Source organism: Haemaphysalis longicornis, unplaced genomic scaffold (assembly GCF_048455015.1).
Source record: "Haemaphysalis longicornis isolate Haplotype H1 unplaced genomic scaffold, Haemaphysalis longicornis Haplotype H1 scaffold_6, whole genome shotgun sequence".
NCBI lineage: Eukaryota > Metazoa > Arthropoda > Arachnida > Ixodida > Ixodidae > Haemaphysalis > Haemaphysalis longicornis.
This window is the reverse complement of record NW_027526407.1, coordinates 12,291,036-12,312,488: the sequence shown is the minus strand read 5'-3', so window position 1 is coordinate 12,312,488 and position 21,453 is coordinate 12,291,036. Positions and strand designations below refer to the sequence as shown.

At 48.5% G+C, this 21,453-nt stretch overlaps 1 protein-coding gene across 2 annotated transcripts in view; it reads left to right on the top strand.

Annotated features, from left to right (window-relative positions):
• LOC144142243 (uncharacterized) overlaps positions 1–17,654 on the top strand; it is a 70,187-nt gene extending 52,533 nt beyond the window's left edge. For both annotated transcript variants that reach the window (XM_077673606.1, XM_077673605.1), the window contains exon 5: positions 16,009–17,654. In XM_077673606.1, coding sequence (XP_077529732.1) covers positions 16,009–16,704 — 696 coding nt within the window. In that variant the 3' untranslated portion in view covers positions 16,705–17,654. The remainder of the gene's footprint in view (positions 1–16,008) is intronic.
• Positions 17,655–21,453: the final 3,799 nt, after the last annotated feature.

The window sequence follows — 21,453 nt, the reverse complement described above, 5'->3', positions numbered from 1 at the left end:
AGAATTTGCCTATTAATCTGGTTGCCACCTGTGGCATATCAATTGATTGATTGATTGATTGATTGATTGTAGGGTTTAACGCGCCGACGCAACGCAGGCGATGAGGCGTGCCGTAGTGGAGGGCTCCGGGTTAATTTTGACCACCTGGGGATCTTTAACGTGCGCCAAAATCTCGTACACACGGGCGTTTTTGCTTTTCGCCTCCATCAGAAAAGCGGCCGCCACGGCCAGGAATCGAACCTGCGTCCTCATGCTCAGCAGCACAACGCCATAGCCACTGAGCCACCGCGGCGGGTCTGTGGCATATCAAAATGTGTGTAGTCGAGCCCCTCAACAACGAAACCGCCCAAAAATACCAAAAATTCGTTTTTTTTTTTTTTTTTTTTTTCAAGAATTGTATTGCCGTAAAGAGGAAACAAACAAGAAGATCACCCACAAACCAAATTTATATTACTTTTCAAGTAATACTTTGCAGCAGCTCGGATCTCGCACTACAAGAAGTGGTTCATTGCTAGTCGTTTTTCGCGCTTAAGAATGACCGACGCAATCGAACACATCCAAAACATTCTGGACGTTTTCTCTGCACGTTTTCCTTCTCGGTCCTCGAGACTGAGCATGCAAGCGAAGTCCAGCTTCTTCTGTTGACAAACTTCGCCACACAGCAACACCTTGTTGTTCCAATGCTGTTTACAAAAACAAGTCAGCCCCCCTTTGTCGACATCCAGAAAAACCGCAGGTCTTACTGTTTTGTTTTGCATGCGTGCGCCGATATTGAGGTGTGGCCTTGCTTTTCAAAATAATAGAGAACAACCTGCACGTGGTTCCGGACTTGCCACGCTACGCTCCCTTCCTCCACTTGCGCCACTGACTTGTGCAGTGATGGCTGCCCCATCTTGTTGCTACAAAAACTTACTTCCACTTTTGGGCTGGTGGAGGAATCCTACTGAGAGCAAACAGACCGATCGCCACCCAAACAATAAATGCACGCGTGCTGTTCAGCAGTAGCCAGCTCAAGTAGCCAAAGCCGTGCCATGAGTCACCACCCTGACCAAAATTGTGTTGCCCTCTGGTGGTGCCACTGCAGGGCTGCCTGCACGGCCACCCGCTGCATGGTGTTCTTGTAAACAAACACAGTCAAACCTCGATGTGACAAAGTTGGTGAAATTCATAATTTACTTCGTTACGCTGAAATTTCTCTGCAGTGAAATTCGCGGTTAAGGGGGGACGCAGCCTTTGAAAACCGAAAAATCGCGAAATAAGTGATTTCTGGAAAACCCTGTATTTGGGTCGCATATGTCATAAACTAGCTTCTCTGAAATTATCAGCTCCTTGATCATCGTAAAAATGTCAAAAAACGAATATACAGTTAAACCTCGATGTAACGAACTTCAATGTAACGAAAACCTCGATGTAACGAACCACGGAATTTTTCGTAACTTCAAGTGTATGCACACCATGTATTTTCACCCTCTGTGTAACGAAGTCCCGTTTGCGGGAATTTCAATGTAACGAAGTTTCATGGAGAGCTAGGCACGAAATTTAAGTTGTAGAGGTATATTTTGGGAGACGCAAGCGCCGAAATGGGTCTCAATAAAACGCGAACGGCAACACGGGCCGGCCAATGCCGCGGATGCAGCGAGCCCCTTGCCTACAAACTGCGTGGCGTGCATACACGCCTGGCGCACTGTTTCTCTTTCTGTCGGAACTTAATCGTCTACGCGGGCCTACGCGGACATCAGCGTGAACCGCACGAAGCGTTTTCTCCCCGCAAAAACTCAAAACGCGTCCCGCAAGCCACAGGCGCGCTGACGCAGCCGCGGAGACAACCCGCGCGATGCGAGTAGCTACAGCGACCGCTTCCAACCGCTCGCTGAAACGCAACTCGAGGGGCAAATGAGAGGGGCACACGAGAAAAAAAAAAAAAAAAAAGCGGATAACGTTGGCGAAATTTTCACAGTAAAACTGGTAAAACGTCATGCGCGCCGCTTACGAAAGCGCCCATCAAACATCCTCCGCGGTGGTAAGCCTAATCGCCTCTTGCGGGGCCGCCGCCGCCGCATGCCGCCGTTTTGCCCTTCGTTCGCTCAGGCTTGTTGGGTTTCATCGCTGCAGCAAGCATTTGTGCGCGCGTTTTTTTCGGACCCGCGTCCGCGATTTTGCGCCGGCGGCGGCTTCTGCGCCAGGAAGTGACTCGCGCTGCACGCGGCAGTGGGAGGAGCCTGACCAGTTTCGCCAATGGGGAGGCGCGCACCCTATGGCGGGAGCTTCGAAGTGCTCGGGCATGCCGAAGATATTTGATGGGCGCTTTCGTAAGCGGCGCGTATGACGCTTTACAAAGTGAGAATTTCGCCCACGTTATCCGCTTTTATTCTTGCATGCCCCTCTCGTTTGCCACTCGAGTTGCGTTTCAGCAAGCGGAAGCGGTCGCTGGAGCTACTCACATCACGCGGGTTGTCTCCGCGGCTGCGTCAGCGCGCCTGTGGCTTGCGGGGCGTGCTTTTGCGGGGAGAAAACGCTCCATGCGGTTCACTCTGATGCCCGCATAGACGATTAAGCTTCGATAGAAACAGAAAGAGTGCGCCAGCCGTGTATGCACGCTACGTTTTCTTTTGCAGGAAATGCTTCACGGGATGAACACTTCATTAAAACCGCGAATTTCAATGTAGCGAAATTTCAATGTAACGAAGTAAATTACGGATTTTACCAACTTCGTTACATCGAGGTTTAACTGTATAACCAGCCGCGGCATCTCCCGAGGCACGAGCAAACGCGAAACGGACCCAAATTTTGCGCGAACGCAGCCGCCATGCTGCTTTTTGTAGAGCCGCCATTTTTATCTTGTTTTGTTTGTGGATTCTTGCGCTTTTTTTTTCCCCACCATTACTGCTGGCGGCCGAGGCGTGATACGCTTGTGATTGGGGGACTTGCAGCGCTTTCGAGTTTCCCGCGTCCCGTGTGTGAAGCTACAAATTGGACCGTGCGCCCGCTGCCTGGGCAAGCGAGCTGACGCGCAAATGCTATTGGCTGCTGCGCGTGATGACGCGTGCCTCTCCCCGGCCGGCGGCCTGCGCCGCTCGCATCTACCAGATACCCTGCACCATCATCTGCTTTTCGCTGCTCCTTTGTTGTTCTGCCTCACTGATTACCACCTTTTCGTTCGCTTTTCCGCTCATTCTACTTAGTTTTTTGCCGTGCTTACAATCGATGATGTACTTCAATAGTTCGGAGTAGCCTGCCAGATCGTGTACGTGATCGGACACGATGCGCGGAGTGAAGTTCAGGATGCTACACGCGTTCGGTGCGCAGAAGCACTCCATGAAGCTCGTTTGCATGGCCAAAAAGAAGGTGGCACAGAACATCATTAACGATAGTGTCCACTCTTCCAATAACGATCTCCTGCCCTGTCTGTGCAAGACTTCGATGCTGCGAGTGTGTCCGGCGTCTCAAGCGCATCGACCTCTGCGACCGCGGCCTCCGTCTCCGGTCTCACATCAACCTCGACAAGCGGGAACGTGTCGCGCACAGTTCACTTGGAGACACATTTCCTGCCACGCGAGGAGGTCGAGGCAGCGAACAGACAACATGCTGCTGTTCAAAACGAACTTCGTGCTATGCCGGCGACCCAAAGGAAGTTCCAAGCCACGGAGCCCTACCCTGTGCCTGCCATCATTACAGGTGAAGGTGGGAACTTTCGCTTAGCGCAAATGCAAATAGTCCTGTGGTCCGTGATGCCCATGGAGCAGCATGTTTCATTGATTGCTGTTGAGACAGCACTGCATGAAGCTATGCTGAGGTACATGTGGGCTTCTACAGGGCTGCTTGAGAAATATCCGCGTCTGTGGGGCTCGTCACACCAGGCCATCTAGCCCTCCAGCGAGCTGCTGAAAAAGGCGCCCTGCGCATGAACAAGGCCAGCAAACGAAAGCAGGAGAAGATGGAAAAGCAACAGAGGAGGAAGACAGTGTGCCAAGACCCCTCTAGCTATGCTGCGGGGTCCTTTTAGAAGTGAAAATGAGTACACAAACTTTGAAGGCCGTTTTCTCAAAATGAACTTTTTCCCTTTTGTGACTGCTTATCCCAGTGATATCTCAAGAAGTGCTTGTCAGATTTGCATCCGGTTTTTTTTTATTCTGTTCCTTAGTAAATTTTCGAGGGCAAGACAAGCCCGTTTTCTGAAAATTTTTGTCTCTTGATTTTGTAAAAAATCAAAACGAAATCATGTTTGCATGTTTGATCAGCAACACTAATTTTAGTGCTGTGCTAAAATTTTTCCGGTGAAAAATTTAGAAAAAGGGCTGTCTTGCCCTGAGGCACATATTCAGGAATAACCATGATGAGTTTCATAGTCGCAGCACGCTTGGCTAATTCATTTCAGGACTGGGATAAGAAGCCCATACAAACCACCGTGGTATTCCCTCATAACTTGAGAACTAACCTCCGTAGCTCGATGAAACTTTTCACTTTTTCTAATGTTGGGGCTATAACAATACCCTGAAAATTTCATTCAGATATCTCAAGAAACAAAAAACTTAGCCTTCAAGGGTAGCCTCCCCCCTTAAAATGAAGTGAACCGCATGAAGAGGTTGCTGCCAGCACGGCTGGCGCACTGTTTCTGTTTCTGTCGGAGCTTAATCGTCTACGTGGGGTGTTTTCTGCGCGCAAAAACGTGCCTTGTGAGGCACAGGCCCGTTGACACAGGCACGGAGGGGATGACCCGTGCGATGCGGGTAGCTCCAGCGACCGCTTCTAACCTATCGCTGCAATGCTACGCGTGCGGCAAACAAAGTTGCTCTTGCAGGCAAGAAGCTGATAATGCGGGCGAAATTTTACACTGTAAAACGGCATCCGCGCCGATTAGGAAAGCACTAATCAAATACTGCATATACTTGTGTAAGGGCTGCACTTTGTTTCCTAAAATATTGCCTGGGTGCCGGCCTTGCACAAATTAGGCTGACGGCGGCCCACTGCCGCGTTTTACTGTTCCTTTGACTGTAGCAGAGTGTAAGGGAGACTCAAATGACACGACAGAGGCGTTTTATTCTCCCTCCACTTCGCTTTCTTCGTTCGTGGAAGAGCTCGCCTCGTTAACGTCCTCCCAGAGACGATCGCCTTCAATACCGTCCACTGAGTTTGAAATACCCTTCACTTTGAGGCTTTTCACAACAGTGTCAGAGGACACCACACATCACGCACTGAAAATCCACTCGCAGACTTGTTGCAGCGATGCCCCCTTCAGTCTCCCCGACGGGGTCTTCTTACGATCGCCTGCGGCCATGCATTCCAAGTAGCAGTGGCGGAATTCTGTCTTGGAATCGCCGGTTAACGCTGAAGCCTAGCAGCTGCAGCATGTTTGTCATTCCACCAGAAATCATGGCTACGTTCGTTAGGGTGGCTGCGACCCGCCGCGGTGGCTCAGTGGCTAAGGCGTTGCGCTGCTGAGCACGAGGTCGCAGGTTCGATTCCCAGCCGCGGCGGCCGCTTTTCTGATGGAGGCGAAAAGCGAAAACGCCCGTGTGTACGAGATTTCGGCGCACGTTAAAGATCCCCAGGTGTTCAAAATTAATTCGGAGCCCTCCACTACGGCGCGCCTCATCGCCTACGTTGCGTCGGCACGTTAAACCATACAATCAATCAATTAGGGTGGCTGCGAGCCCGTCTTTGATGCGGTCCGTCAAGTGACCTCGGAAGCTGTCGAGCACTAGGAGGGCTTTGCGCTGTAGCAGGCCTCCCGGCCTGCCTGCCTGCCTGCTGGCCCAGACAGTCTTACGCAGTCTACAAGTTCGTCGGACATCATTTATCCTTTCTCCTGCTCCCGCACAATAATTCCCTGGAGGAACTTCTCCTTCGGGAACGTCTTCCTCATGAACGCAACGCGTGGCGGCAGCTTCCTGCCATCCGCCGTCATGCACCGCATCACGGCGCATCTCTGCCGCCCTGCACCGGTCGTGCGCACGGATGCACTTCTCGCACCTCGAAAGTCAATCGTGGTGTTTTCTGGTGCATCGAACTACACGGGGTTTTGATCCACATTCCCAATTTGGGACAAATCGAAGTTGTGCTTGCGCCTGAGAGTGCTCACGAAGCAGTGAAACTTCAGGAGCTGGCTCTCGTACTCCTTCGGAAGCCTTTCATCGTTCGGCATTCGTTCGTTCAACCGCGGTTCATATCATCGTTCGTATCGTCGTTCGACCACGGATGCACAGCCCGTTGCGCTTCATGAACCGTGTAGCCCACCCCCGACTTGCTTTAAATTCCGCCAGTGGAATTTCCATGTGGCGGACATTAGCGAGCATTTGTATGCGCATCATCTGAAATGACCCAAAATGACGATATGACGAAATGGCAAAATGACGCGCCAGCCACATAAGAAACTAGTTCTTCCAGTTTTTGGGAGCTTGCACTTCTTTCCACGGAACGTCTTTCGGTTTCTGTTGGTTGCAGCGAGGTCTTCCTTTTTGCAGTATCCAGTACCGCATACACTTTTCGTCCAACTTTCGTCACGCCGCCCGCTTGCCGTGCTCCTCGGCGCAGTCATCCACTTGCAGCTTGAACGCTGCAGTGAAGGACCTCAGCTGTCGTCCCATCGTTACTGGTCTATGCTGGTCCAAACAGGGCTTTCTTCTGGAGAGGCAAAATGCCACTGAATCTTACTGAGAGTGGGTGCCGCGTGCAGAGCAAAGATGACGCGAGAAACAAAGATGGCACCGGCCTAAACAACGTCTGCGGTGGAAAAACAGCCAGCGCCATTTAACTGCTACAGCCGAACCCCGCTACAACGAACTCCGCTTCAACGAAATATTTCAAATTCCCCGTTAGCTAGCCATAGAAGTCAATGCAACAAAGTCCTCCCCACAACAAACCATTTGTGAGGCTTGCTTTCGCTTCAACGAAATTTTCGATGATTTGGGCTGGGTTTGAACAATTATTTTACAATAAAATAAGCATAGCGCCAGCTATCTGTCTCTTTAATCTTTCAGGGCGCTTCGTTTTACCGAAAACATGCGCGGTGCGCCCACACCGCCACCCATGGAGGAAAGCCACTACCCAAAACAAAAAAAAAGTCTTAGGCAGACGCCATTGCTTGATGGTGATAATGATGTGGCTGGCCATCTTTACATGAGCCGCAGGCCCGGTTCGCCAAGTCGGAGCTACAGCCAATCCTTATCCAGTTGAAATCGCACGAATGTGCTCCGCTGCTCGCGTGGCACGGCCATGTATGCGTTCTGAGCAGCTGTCCTTGCCATTTTCCTTCTACCATTCTTCATAGCCTACAGCAAAAATCATGTTTGCATATTTGGTCTTTGTAGTGTTCTTGCTTCTTATTAAAAACACTTATAGACTGATACTGGGTTTATTGAAAAGCAAGACATAAACGTACAACCTTGCGCGAGTGCGCTGCTCTTTCTTCCGCCACTTGACCGTGTGTTCCGCGTCGTCACTCTGTCCGCTTGTGTTTACCTTTGGGTTTCGGTTCACAAAGCGCGCATTTGGGGACGGTGACGCCGTCTGGTTTCTACTCTAAACACCACATTTCCTGTTGCACTTTTGGAAATGTTCGCTTAGCGTGTCTCCACGACGTAGTCCGTGAACCGGCTCGGCATTTTATTTCTTGTTGAACGCCGTGGCTGCGGCGCCGCTGTGGCTTGGGGTGGTTGAAGTGGAGGCTGTGATGAACCCTCAGCTCCCTCGGCATTTTCTGGCTCCTCAGTTTCGGCGGGAAGTCTTGCGGTGTCTTCGTTTGAAACAGGCGTATTGTCGGCCCCAGGGCTCGTGCTCAAGTCGTTTGTAGTTGTAGTCCTGAAACCTGTTATTGCGTCCTCTTCGTCAGATGTGTGTTTGGAGGACCCTTCAATTCTTTTGAAAAACGTTGAGTTTCTGATCGTTTTTTTTTTCCCTGCTCTTTTTGCTGTGATCGCAGTCCCTTGTACGCGGGTTACTACGTATGGGTCTGGGTCGTAGTGCGACTCGTGGGCCAATCTCATTGGGCGCTTTAACAGCACTCGATCTCCTACCTGAAGAGAGTGTGGAGCTGCATGATGTCTCTTGTCCGCGTATGTTTTCATTCTTGTTTTCTTGAGCGTGTCCCTCTCTCAGAGTTGTTTGTCTTCGTCTTCGGTTGCTGCCCCTGGGAGTTTTGTCTTGATTTTTCTCCCGAAGAGAAGCTCCGCTGGAGAGAGACCTGTTGTTCCTTGAGGGGTCGCCTTGTAGTTGAGCAGGTATTCTTGCAGCTCTGTTTCCCAATTTCTTCCTTCTATTGCTGCTGCTTTCAGTCTTCTTTATGTTTTTGATGAATCTCTCAGCCTCTCCGTTGGCTTGCGGCCACAAAGGTGTCACTCTGTGATGCTTTATTCCGTTGGCTCCCATGCAGCTCGCAAAGTCAGTGCTGAAAAATGGGGGTCCATTGTCCGTTTTGACTTTCAGTGGCATTGCATGAATGGCAAACATTTCCAGCATTTTCGCTGTCACTGTGGGCATGTTCAGCGAAGGCAAGGTTGCGACCATGGGAAATCTTGAGTACTCGTCCACTACAACCAAGAGGTTTTTTCCACCAGGAAGAGGACCTGCAAAGTCTGCTGCCAGAGTGTGCGATGGCCTTGGAGGTAGTTCTGTCATCTGAAGAGGTGGTGGTTTGTCTCTTGGAACAGTGCTCTGGCAAGCACAGCAGTTCTTGATCAAGTCTTCCACCTTTTTGTCCAGAACGGGAAACCAGTTTTTCTCCCTTATCAGCTGTTTTGTCTTTACGACACCCTGATGTCCTCTGTGCGCAATTTCTATCGCCCTCCTCTGAAGCTTATCTGGAAGCACAAGCCTTGTGCCTCGAAGAATGACGTTGTTGTCGGTCACTGTGAGCTCGTGACGAATGTGAACGCAAGCTTTCAAGGCAGTTTCTTCCCACATTTTGTCAGATGCCTTCAGATGCCTTCGTAGTAAGCCAGGATGCTGGTTTCCTCTTTTCCTCCTTCTCCTGGTTTTTCTTGTGCAAGCACTGCACTGATTCCAACGGGACCTGTGTCTGTAATGAGGGTAAGTCTCCTTACAGTCATCATAGTAGTCCAGTGAGTGATTGGCTGTCAGCTCTTCCTTGACCTTGTCTAGGGCGTCTTGTTGCTTGCTGCTCCACTCAAAGACACTCCTGGCATGTGTGAGCTCACGTAGCGGTTCTACAGTATGCGCCAGGTGAGGGATAAACCTGCTACGGTGGTTGATCATTCCAAGGAGTCTTCTGACTTCACTTGGATTCTTTGGGGGCGTTATCTTTCTCACCGCCTCTACTTTCGCGGGGTCTGCTGTGTTGGCTTCTGCTGAGAACACGTGTCTGAACGACCTAGTAAACAGGCTCACGCGAAAGGTGGGCTAAGAACTTATTTAAACTACCGTCTTTAGAGCGTTCTTTCGTGATTTGCAAACCTACCATCTTTAGCGCGCTCTTGCATGGTTTGCGACCCTTTAGCCAAAATCCCAGATTTAAAACAAAACAAGGGCGACCTCTGTAAGCTCTCTATATACTCTGAACAAACAAGCGGCCAAAGCACATGGAAAAAGGGTGCGTAGGTGGTTAGGGAACGGCGACATTGCCACTTGCTGCTTTTACCATGCACATAACTGGGCTGCCGCATTAGATACACGTTACATGCCCAATTTGGGGCTACACTCAAATAATTCTTGATTAATGCTTTAGAAATCACTGTGCTACTGCATGGTTACACTGGAGTTTGGTTGCTGGTGTGCTTAAATCTCGACTGCCTGAACCAGAATAAACGCTGGGGTTGGTTTCCAACGCCTGCTTGGAGTGTCTGCTGTGATCTTTCAAACTTCACAAGCAAGTGAGGAGACTCGTAGGCAGTGATTAGATAGCGTTGTGGAAATAGCGTGCAAGTGGAAGTTTTTCTGCAGGACTGCCGAGACTCCATTTGCATGATCAAATTATTTTTTTCGAATCCAGTGCTGGCACTCCAGTCTTACACTGTGCCGGTACCTTTCCTTAAAGGTGTTGTGCCACCAAATTTGTTGCTTGTGAATTGTTTGTTGCAAACGTTTTATTTTTCGTTGGAAAGCATGATACATGCTCTCACATGCACATATTCTGAGTAAAAAAATTATTATCGCACGATTCATGTGAACAGAATTCGGTTTTGGTTTCTGGGCACCGATTCAAGCAGTGACGTCACAGTGTTGCGAGGACGCTCTGCCACGTGTGTCTACCATGCAGTGTTGCGGAATGAGCGTCCCCATTCCATTCCAATTCCATTCCGGGGAATTACAAGTTGCCTAAATTCCATTCCTTTCAATTCCTCGGAATGCCAGAACATCGCCATTCCCACTCCGGGAATTGCCGGGCAGTTCAATTCCATTCCTCTAATTCCTCAATGTTTTAACGGGTGATTATCAAGTTACCAATGAACCCACCATTAAGCTGATGTTGTTACACGCGTTAAGAACTGCTAAAACACGCAAAACACGTAACCAAGGTCGAGGGATAGTGGCTTTGTGGCATATCTCGTTCAGTGCAATCACCCTACTAATTCCCACAGGGGCAGTTCTCCAGGTAGTTATTATAGTATTTGCATGGTCAGCACGTCTTTACGAGTTGTGATGCTTTAATATTGTTTAAGTGTGAATGTGTTAATGCTAACGTGATGACATGTTCTATTTTTGTGCTGACAAAAGTATGGTTGAAGAAGACATTATATTCCTTAAGCGGTTAACACGCATATGGAGCGGTCGTGAGCATGGTTAGAACTATAATTTTGTTAACGAGGAACAGAACCTCCGGATCTGGTGGTATCAGTTGGAAGAATTACCGCTTGAGCACCTTGTCCTGCCTTTGCACCAAATACGGATCACGGGCCGCACAGGTCGTCAGCACTCACGCATGTCAAGCGCGCCTTGAAAGCATGGATAGGTTCAGAACTTCCTGTGTTTGCGTGTGCGCAGGTATGCAATGTCGCCCTTGCCGAAAAGCTTAGTTACGTGCGTCAGGTATCGTCCACTGCGCACGAGCGAAAGTTCAGGCTGTGCTTAGAGTATGCGCGACCTTTGTATGGGTGTCTCGATGAGAACTAATGCGCAGGGAGAATTCTTTTTTTTTTTCTCGTTGGTGTATACTGGGATAGTGCATTGGTTCGTATACTAATCTGCATCTTGTTTTTTTTTTGTTTTGTTTTTGTTTTAGAAATTGGGAGATTGTTCACACTTTTGCATCACGCACCTAACTGAAGAAGGACTTAGAGAATGCGTTGCGGCCTTGGACTCAGCAAAAAGAGTCCAAGGCCTGCATAACTAATTGTATAACTGAGGCCTGTATAACGAATTTGAGGAGTTGCATGCAGTGGAGTAGCAATGAAGGTTCCCCCAAGTGTCCTCTGGTCTGGGCGATAAACTGAAAGAAAAGATGTAAAGAAAAATGATAACGATAATAATAGAAGGACATGTTTGGCAGCCGGTCAGTCTAGTGTTGTGGAAATCCCTACGCCAGAAAAAAGTGCGTAGGTGTCCTCGTTGATATATTGTAGGGTTTAACGCGCCAACGCAACGCAGGCAATGAGGCGCACCGTAGTGGAGGGCTCCGGATTAATTTTGACCACCTTAGGCCGAAATCTCGTACACACGGGCGTTTTTGCTGTTCGCCTCCATCAGGAAAGGGGCCGCCACGGCCAGGAATCGAACCGCGACCTCGTGCTCAGCAGCGCAATTAGGTCTACTCGTGAATTTTATATGCTGCAATAAAGGTCTCAAGCTGCCGTGAAAGGTAGAAAAAAAGTTTATTTTGGTTTCATTCCTCAAAATCACGTAACAAGGTGGTGTGAGCCAAATGGGCGCTTCGCCGTTCAGTTCTGAAAACACGAAGTGTAAATGACGGCTGCTTCAACGATCAGTTCTAAAAACAAAAAAAAAAAAGTAAACTAATACAGTTGACTTCTGCCTGTGTGTTGCGCTTGACAAACGAGCCGCTTAAAAGAGGTGTTTGAGAGCCGGTTTCGCTTTGCTGTCTGTCATTAAAGGAGATGCCGTGGAAAACACGCGTTCCACGTCAGCTGACGTCACATTTACAACGGAAACTGCCCTTGCGAGTCGGGAAAGCAAGGGAAAGTGGCTAGCGTTCGCATTCCGTTAGGTCGGAACCGTTTAGGAACAAAGCTTGCAGCGTGCAGCTTGCAGGCACAGGCGCGACCGCAGTTCCTATCACATGGGCTCTCCTGTTTCGGGTGGATTCTCGAACCAATATTTTAGGCCTTCGTAGACGCTGCTTCGGGCAAAGGCGTCCGAGTGTCTAGACAGGAGGGCCAGTATTGCGAAACGTCCTGCGGGAGGAGGGGGGAGCGCGGAGGGAGATGGGGTGTAAGCTGAAATGCGGAATTTCGCAGTGAACACTAACACCGCGCCAGCGTCGCGATGACGGCGAGGTGGGATGCGATCACCGACAGTTCCGGACGCAAAAAACTATATTGAAGCGTGGGGAGACAGCTCGCAGCCAGGGCGAAGGCGCCGCCAAGGTAAAAAATCACAAGGTGAAGTTGGTGGAAGAGATAGGGGGGAATGCCACCGCGGTAGTTCCCCACCACGGATACCAACGGCTTAGAGCCACGATTATTAGGTGGAGAATCACGACGAACTTCGTAGCAGCGCTGTATTTAAGGACATAATTGTAGTAGAATTACTGCTTAAAATATACTGTGCTTGTAATCAGCCAATGGATTTTAACAGTACTGAGTTATTGTTAAATTCAAGGCTCCGGCTTACTAATGTTTGAACTTGGGCTGGTGAGATCTTTTGCATATTTTTGCATATTTTGACAAAAAACAGCGCGCAGAAGGAAAAGTGCGCTTTATTTTGGGAAAAATACATGTAATTTCATTCCCATTCCATTCCGGGGAAAAGGCGCTTAATTCCATTCCCATTCCATTCCTTCCAGTATTGTCGCCATTCCATTCCGGGGTCGCGAAAATGTGGAATGATTCCGGATTCATTCCAATTCCGAACTGGTAACTCCGCAACACTACACCATACGGCGCTGCGACTTTACTCCGGCATCTGCTCCCGCACACACATGCTTCACCACGGAAGTAAACACGCCGACTCGTCTTGTCAAGCCGCGACAGCTCCGACACGGACTCTCTGTCTGCATCCTCGGATGCAGACAAATGAAAACCATGGATATGCAAACCATAAAAATGCTTAAAAAAAACGCTAAAAAAAAAAAGAAAAAAAGAAAGAAAAGAAAAGCTGCCCCTGCCGCGAGTTGAACCCGCACAGTTGACCGAGCGGGCGCGACGCGCGAGACCACTGCGCCACCGGACAAATGGTTTCACACTGCGAAATAGCGGGTTAGGTGAAGGCCCATCCTTGGAGTCGTACGTCGGTGTTTACTAGCTAGTTTACAGAATTCCGGGCTTGTAAACTCAAATTCTTGAAATAGCGCTTGCGCAGCAAGATTCCGCGAAGCCCCCGCAACAGCTTATCGCCATCAACTCTGCTCCTTCGCGAAAGCGCTCGCAAAAATAAGTGTGCCCGGCTGCGACTACGATTTTGCACTGTAGGAATAGTGCTTGGCGTACTTTGGTTTTACGTTTTACGTTAAAAACCTTTGCCGATACTGATCTCTTATTACTCAAATTACCCTACGTAACTCTTCTTCTGCACGAAACTGACCTTATATTTTCTACAGGTGAGCCGATCACACACGCATGCTGGGGTAGTGGCGTCGCCGAAGAGCACGGCCGAAGCGTCGAACGCCAAAATACGGATCGCATTAGCGCTAGATTTGAGTTGTATGGGCTTCATGGACCTTACTGAGTTTATTACACTCCAGAAACTAACAAAATAGAGCCGCGTTCATTGCGGAACGAATGTTGTCGAGGCGCAGTTTTCGCTTCTCGGTCAATTCCCGACGACGCGTCGGGCGACCAGTCAGGCGACCGGTTTTGTTGTCGCCTTCGGTCGGCGAGTCAGTCACACTACGGCGACTTTCCATCGGCCGACGTGTTTGTGTCGCCGTCGGCGTAGTGTGGCAACGCGGTCTGGCAATTCGGCAGTTGGCCGATATTTTGGCGACTCGTCGTCGTCGCCATCGTGTCGGCCTAGTGTGTCTGATACGACCAAGCGACCAAACATACTGTTTGACTTGAGTGGTTCGGTTTGAAGAGGAAAAGAAATGGACTGGGGATAATTTTGAGCCCATCTGGGGGCTCACCGGCATACAACCCAGTCCAGGGGTAGGGAATATAGAAGGGGGTGAATAGGATAGGATAGAGAAAAGGAGATAGGTAAAGATAGAAAAAGTTAAGGTGCCGCGAAGAAAAGAAGCGTTGCCACAGTCACTGGGGGCCACCGAGCACAGAACACATCACAAACACAGATCCTGGCGTCATGCTGCGTCCGGGAGAAGTTCTCGACAGGAGCGGTGAAGCGTAGAGGTGAGGGCTGTGCTGCGATGAGTCGTGCATGGCGGTCCGAAGTGAGGGGAGCCTGCTGGGTGAAGATCCAGGCAGACGAGCGGTTACTGGCGAGCGGGAGCAGGCGCTCGACGACCCCACTCAGCAGAGCGCGCGCCGCCCAGAAAAATCACCCATGGCTCGCGACGCGTGGCTGGCATAATCGTGATACCGCCCCGGCCGCGCAGGAGCGAACGAAAAACACGTCCTCACACCACGACGACTGAGGCCAAACTCCACCAAACAAACTGTGGTAACTGGAGTTCACGTTGACGTCGTTCGAGTCGCTAACGTGGTATGACGTCACAAACTTTGTTATGCTGGCAATTCACTGACGTCATGGTTAGTGGCACTAGCGATGGGTCCCGATCTCCAGAAGAGCTTTTAGGTACTTTTTAGAAGCGAATTAAAATATATATTAAGCGCTTGCTGTAACCAGCACTTTCTGTTGATGGTCCTTGCATACAGAGAAAGCCTACAGCAGGCTTTTTACAGACTTAAAATTTGGTGGCACAACACCTTTAACCTTCTGAGGTGACCGCAATATGCTCCTCCAAGCTTTTGTGGTGAAGAGATGTAGTGGCATAAATTAAAAACAGTTTCTCATTTGTGATGATGCAGGGATGCAGCAAACTGCTGGCCAGAAGTTGGAAAGCTTTAAAAGAACCGTGCAGACAAGTTTGTTTTTTTTCGAAAGATTTCGTGTTTTATAGTGCCCCCAACACTTGTCCGCCAGCAAATGATGCCGTATTTGCTGAGAAATTATTCAATTTAGGTTAGAGTTTTGATTCTCCCACCAAATTGTGTGTTTTTCCGACTTCTGCCATGAAGTCAAAGTGCGCGTATTCAAGCGAAGTTCCACTGCGTCATTCGGTTCTGCAGCCTTGCTTGTCATCAGTCCTCCCAGGTGGCGCTACCACACTCAGCCACGGACCATTGTTTGACGTTGCCTTGTTTCTGACCATGTTTGCACCCGGCTTGCTTTTGCTACTGCAGAAAGTAATAGTTTCGTGAAACACGGGGTATGCTCGACGAACAGGGTCATGTAAGACAATGTCACTTACGCCAGTTGGCCAGTCTGAAACAAGCACAGTACACCCATTACCCAACAGCAGTGCGCATCGGTACTTCTATGTTTACGTGTATTTTCGTAACTTTCATTGTTTGCCACACCATTCTTACTGCTGTAAAATGAATGTGCATTACATTTAGGCGTTCATAGCTCATTTGGCAAGCTTTTATAAGCTGTGCATATTTGCGTTGGCTTTTGCCGGTTTCAGCCAATCGCACAGCTGGGCACAAACGACATCATAGGTTCTGTTGCGGGAAATGAGCTGGTGAGTCACATGGCCATTCCCTTTTTTCCTAATTATGTAGCTTATTTGAGCGAAGTGTGCGTTAAAAGTGGTGTCAGTAAGATCCAAACGAGGCAATCTTGAGAATGAACCAAACTTGGGTTTTGTCTGCATGGCCCCATTAAAGCCCAGCTTTGCAGTGTGTGCAGGTTTGCATGGCATTTCACGATGCACTCCCGGTAGATTGGGAAAACCTTTACCCCTTTCCTTTTTTTGTGCAGGTGACTGCGACGGCCGCCGCAAATGCCCTGACCCGACTGAAAAAGTTCACCCGTCTACGACGCCTCTCCCTCATGCACGCCGGCGACACACGGTGCCCCTTCAACGACAACGTCAAGGGCGTCCTCCAGACCCTCTCCCTGACACATCTGGCTCTCGAGTATATCCACGAAGTCAGCGTTTCAACCATCGCCGAGACGTGCACGAACCTCCAAAGCCTCTCCCTCTCAAACTGTCAGCTTCTCGACGAGGCAGTAGCCGACGACGCGTTTCCGAAACTGAAGCATCTGTGCCTCTGCGAACAAGTCTCAGTGAAAGTGTTCCGTACAATCTTTCATGCCGCTCGCGGGCTGACTGATCTGCGTCTGGACGGGGCGAACGTCGTTGCGCCTTTTGTGACCTGGCCGTTTAGAGCGGTGCGAGAACCGTACAAATTCCTCCAACGTCTCACGCTCGGAACGGACAAGTCGTTGGAAGAGATGTCGGGGGATCCCGTTGTGCTGCGGGCGACGTTCCGGCTGATGCCGGCACTGCAGTGGCTTTGCACGGACTGTTACGACATACGGATCTTTGCGCAGTGCTACCATCCGTCGTTGGCGCTGGCGTGGACGCGCTGCACGACGTGCATGGCGGAGTTTCCGAAAGTGGACGCGTCGCAGGAGGAGATTTGGCGCAAGGTTTTGGGTGATGAGAAGTGAAGTGTCGGTGCTGGAGGAGCGTTGATTAAGGTCACTTGACTCTAGGGGGTGTGCAGGTGGTCAAAACTGAAATGTCCAAGTGAGTAACTTGACATTCCATGCTGTGTTGAATTGGAACAGCATTACAGTGGAACCCTGGTTATATGCCCCCAGGTTTTATGTCAGACTGGTCGAGCCCAGGCAAAGTTCATTTAGAAACGATTCATTAAGGCAGGGTTTCTCAAAAGTGGGTTCCGCGGAACCTACGGGTTCCGCAGGCCCCTCCTCAGGGTTCCGCGAGCCACCGATAAATTTTCCCTTCCGCACTCACCGAGTAACTTAGATGGCGAACCCTAGGTGCGATCGATCTAAGGAACCTCCATTACTCATGCCCGAGTGTCAGTAAGCATATCTCAGTGCATAAGAAAAAGGCGCGAGCCGCACAGTAAATCCCGCCAGCAGCTTGTAGCCAGCCATACTCTGAAAACGGTCCGCGTGGTTAAACTATTGCACTTGAATCTTGGCCTTATATAACCCCCATGCGCATTTCTCCTGTTAGGTGCTGCTAGCGTAAGTGCTCGCGTAAGATAGGTGCCGCTAGCGTATGCGCTCGCGTAAAGTCGACATTCCCGTGCAATAAATTCAAAAGCAACCAAGCTTGCTTCCTTTTGAATTTGTTGCACGTGAATGTAGCGTGAACGGAATGAAAAATGGCAAAGGGGGATGGGGGGGGGGTTCCTTGGCACTTAATGGAGCTTGGCTGGGTTTCCTGGGACCAACATGCTTGAGAACCCCTGTGTAAGGGGGAACACTGGTCTTAAACGAAAAAAGTTTATTTTTACAGGTGTGATGATGAAAATTGGGGGGCGTGTGTAATTTTCCATTCTGACTGCAGATATAAAATTTTTTTCTGTGTAAAACATTTTTATTGAAATTTATCTGGATTTCTATATTCGATTTTTCCGACAGCCTTTGTAAAAAAAACTGCTCTAGGGATGCAGCTGAACAATGTACCAGTGAACTATGCACAAATCAAGGAGTGCAGTAAGACCAACATTACCATTCTATCTGGTCTGTTGCAGAAGTTGCGACCGTTTGTTTGGGCCTTGAAGGCAAAACCGGTTTTTCTGGTTTCTCCCCTTTCAAGCCCAAACTTCAAACGTCGCAACTTCTGCTGCAGACCAGATAGAATGGTAATGTTGGTCTTACTGCACTCCTTGATTTGTGCACAGTTCACTGGTACATTGTTCAGCTGCATCCCTAGAGCAGTTTTTTTACAAAGGATGTCAAAAAAATCGAATATAGAAATCCAGATAAATTTTTAAAATAAAGACGTTTTACACAGAAACAGATTTTATATCTGCAGTCAGAATGGAAATTTACATATGCCCCCCCCAATTTTCAACATCACAACTGTAAAAATTAAGTTTTTGATCAAAGACCCCTCTGCCCCATAAACCCCAAAAATGGAATCCCACTAAAACACAGTTGGTCAACTGCTTCAATATACAGTGGAACCCCGGTTATATGTCCCTTGGTTGGTTTTACAACAACTGGCTTCTTATGACAGATCACTGCGGACCTGGCAAACAATGCATTAAAAATCTAAACAATGCGTTAAAAATCGCAATTATGCAATGCTCCTGTACACGTGGTCTGCTTCTTATGACAGACGCTGGTGGGGATAAACCAGCATTTTTCCCACCTTTTGCGCCGCTTCTCCACCTCGTTTCGACCTTCATTTTCTAACTTCCGTTTGACAATGCTTGAAGTGCAAAAGTAAACAGTCCGCCTTGGGCCTAACGACTTGTCGAATAAGCTTAAGCAAGCAACCGGGTGTTGGCGGGCGGGAGCTTAAACTTCAACAGCCTCACGCGGCAGCAGAGCGCCAACGCGCCAATCGCGAGAAGTCAATATCTAGATGTCTTTTAGGCCGCCAATTTGCAGGTTCCATTGAGCTGACAAACGTGACAACACGTGCAATACTTGGTGGTGATGACCAAACTCCTGCTTTCGCCCGCTCGATCCAAGTTTCTTCTTGTAACGACACGCTCTCGCCCCCTTGTTCGTTGTTTCAAACCCTGCATCGCCCCGCCATTGTTTCTTTTGGGCCTTTACCACTCCTACCGCTCGATCTCTGCTTATCACCGTCCTTGAAAGCTGCGTTGTCACTTCGTTTCTTTTTTTTTTCCCACCTTTTCTTCCATTGCCGCCTCGGGTTCGCAAATTACACGAGAACGCGCTTAGTAATTTAAGTGTCATGTGTCACGTGAGACTGCCCACTAGGTCGGCATTTATCTGTACTGTGATCACACCTCACTTGGTTATACGACGCTTTCATTTGGTACCCTGAAAGTCATATTATCAGGGTTCCACTGTACATGGATCTTTAACTTCAGCCTTCTTGAAAAAACGCCTCACTAAAACACATACAAAAGATATTTGCAACGAGCCAGTTGGGTATCATGTATCGCACTTAAGGTGCTTCAGATTGACAGCTGCTAGCACTCACTGACTTCCCGCGAGCGACGGTGGGCTTTCCCTCAACACCCCGGTGACGTATAGCTTCCGTAAAATATGCTGCTGGGTTAGTTGCAGCATATTGCTTCGAGACAAAGAGCTCTACAAACCACGATGGAAAGAAGGAAGAATGACGAAACAGATGTGCTCGTCTTCTCGTCGGTTATCTCGTCACGAGAAGTCGTTCTTCCTTTTTTTCTGCGTGGCTTGTAGCACTCTTTTACTTAACGTATAGCTAAATGCCAGGAGGAAGTTGCCTTTGGGGCACACCTCTTAACGCTAGGATTGCACTGCCTCCATCCACCCTTATGCTTCCGTTTTTGCATTCTGATAATCTGTGTTATCAAGACGAAGGCAGCTCTCAAGCTGACTTGGTCAACACTTTAGATAAAGCACAGTTGTGTACTGACATTGCTCCCAGTTTTCTAATAAAATGACGTGCAACCTAATCTTGTTTTTTACCGGTGATGTTCCTGAGTTTTTCTTATACAGGGCATTGGCATGTATGTCGTCTTATTTACCTTCATTCTCCCGGTAACCACGGTAAGGCTTTTTTAACGTAAGCATATTGTCAGTGCACGATGGGGAAGCTAGTTTGATGACCGTGTACTTTATTATCACACTCTTGCGTGAACTACTTTTATTATCACACCCTTGCGTGAACTTTGCTGTGAACTTTTTGTATACACGTATATTATTCTTATACGTTTTTTATGCCCTTCACATAACCTATATTTAAGATTGTGCGTGCGGCATGCATGTTTCTGAAGTAAAATTCATGTCAGAGAAGTGACAACTGGGCTAGTTGGTATTGCATTTGGACCATCTTGATAATAGCGCACTTACACACGGACCCCAAGAAAAGAGACGACAACCCACAGCGCTGACTCACAACTGATTTTTTATTAGAACAGGCACACATTTAAATTGTACAACCCAAACCAATGCAACCACACATCATGCGTACGTCACAATCCATCATGTTATTTCCAAAACGTGATGGGCACGAACCAACTGTGCGGATGATGGCGCGTGTTTTATATTTGCACTAGGGAGCGATTTAAAAATTCAAACTCACTTTCATTTAAGGGGTTGTGGGGCTTTAGTGTGCCTTCGATTCATTTACATGAAAGTGAGTTTGAATTTTTAAATCGCTCCCTAGTGCAAATATAAAACACGCGCCATCATCCGCACAGTTGGTTCGTGCCTGCCACGTTTTGGAAATAATACGATGGATTGTGACGTACGCATGATGTGTGGTCGCATTGGTTTGGGTTGTAGTATCTAAATGTGTGTCTGTTCTAATAAAAAATTAGTTGTGAGTCAGCGCTGTGGTTTGTCGTCTCTTTTTCTTAGTGTCCGTGTGTAATTGCGCTGCCATCAACATGTTCCAAATTCATGTCAGTGTTGATATCAGACCAGAAGATTTATAAATTTGGTAATTTTTCGGGCTTGGCATTAAACCATACGCTGAGTTTCTTTTCCTAAAGCTAACAAGAAGAGTCATGAAACTGCCACTTACATTTTTATAATTTATGAAGACATTTGGTTAATTGCACGAGCGCTGGGGATCAGATGTGTTCTGGGTTCAACACCGTCTCGCTGGCCTTCCAAACAGTCAAGCGACGCAGTCAGCAATGTCGACGTGATTCCCACGTGCTGTTTGTTTCGTTCAGTCATCATCAGCAGCGGCAGTGCGGTGAACGCAGCAATGCCCTCAGATTCAGCTGATTATGCGTCGATGTCAAGCGATGTCAACAAGTCGTGCTGCAACGAGAAAGCTGGGTTATGCAGACTTTATCTCTTAAGGGGGGACGTGGCTCTTGAAACAACTTCTTCGAATTGTTCAGTAATCTTTGTGAGACTTGTCAGTCTTGATGCTTTCTTTTTGCCAAGTATTTTTAAATATTTCACCATTTTTTGAGTCAGTCAATTAGTTCCCGAGATAATTACAGATATTTAGTCAATTTTGGAGGAACAATAGACAAAGCATTGTTGGTCATAAAGCTAATCTTTACATTTTTTGATACTACGAACCACGGGGAATGCAATAAGAGAATCGGTTTTTTGATGCACCTCTTGGAACTCATTTTACAGCGCTGCTCATTAAACTGCGGTGTTTGAAATGAGCATTCGAAATAGTTCCTTGCGACTGGGGCTACAATAGTTTACTCATTACTCATTCTGAACTTCTCCAAATCGAGTTTTGTGCACCGATGAAACTTTTATGCATCGTGCTCTGTGCGAGGA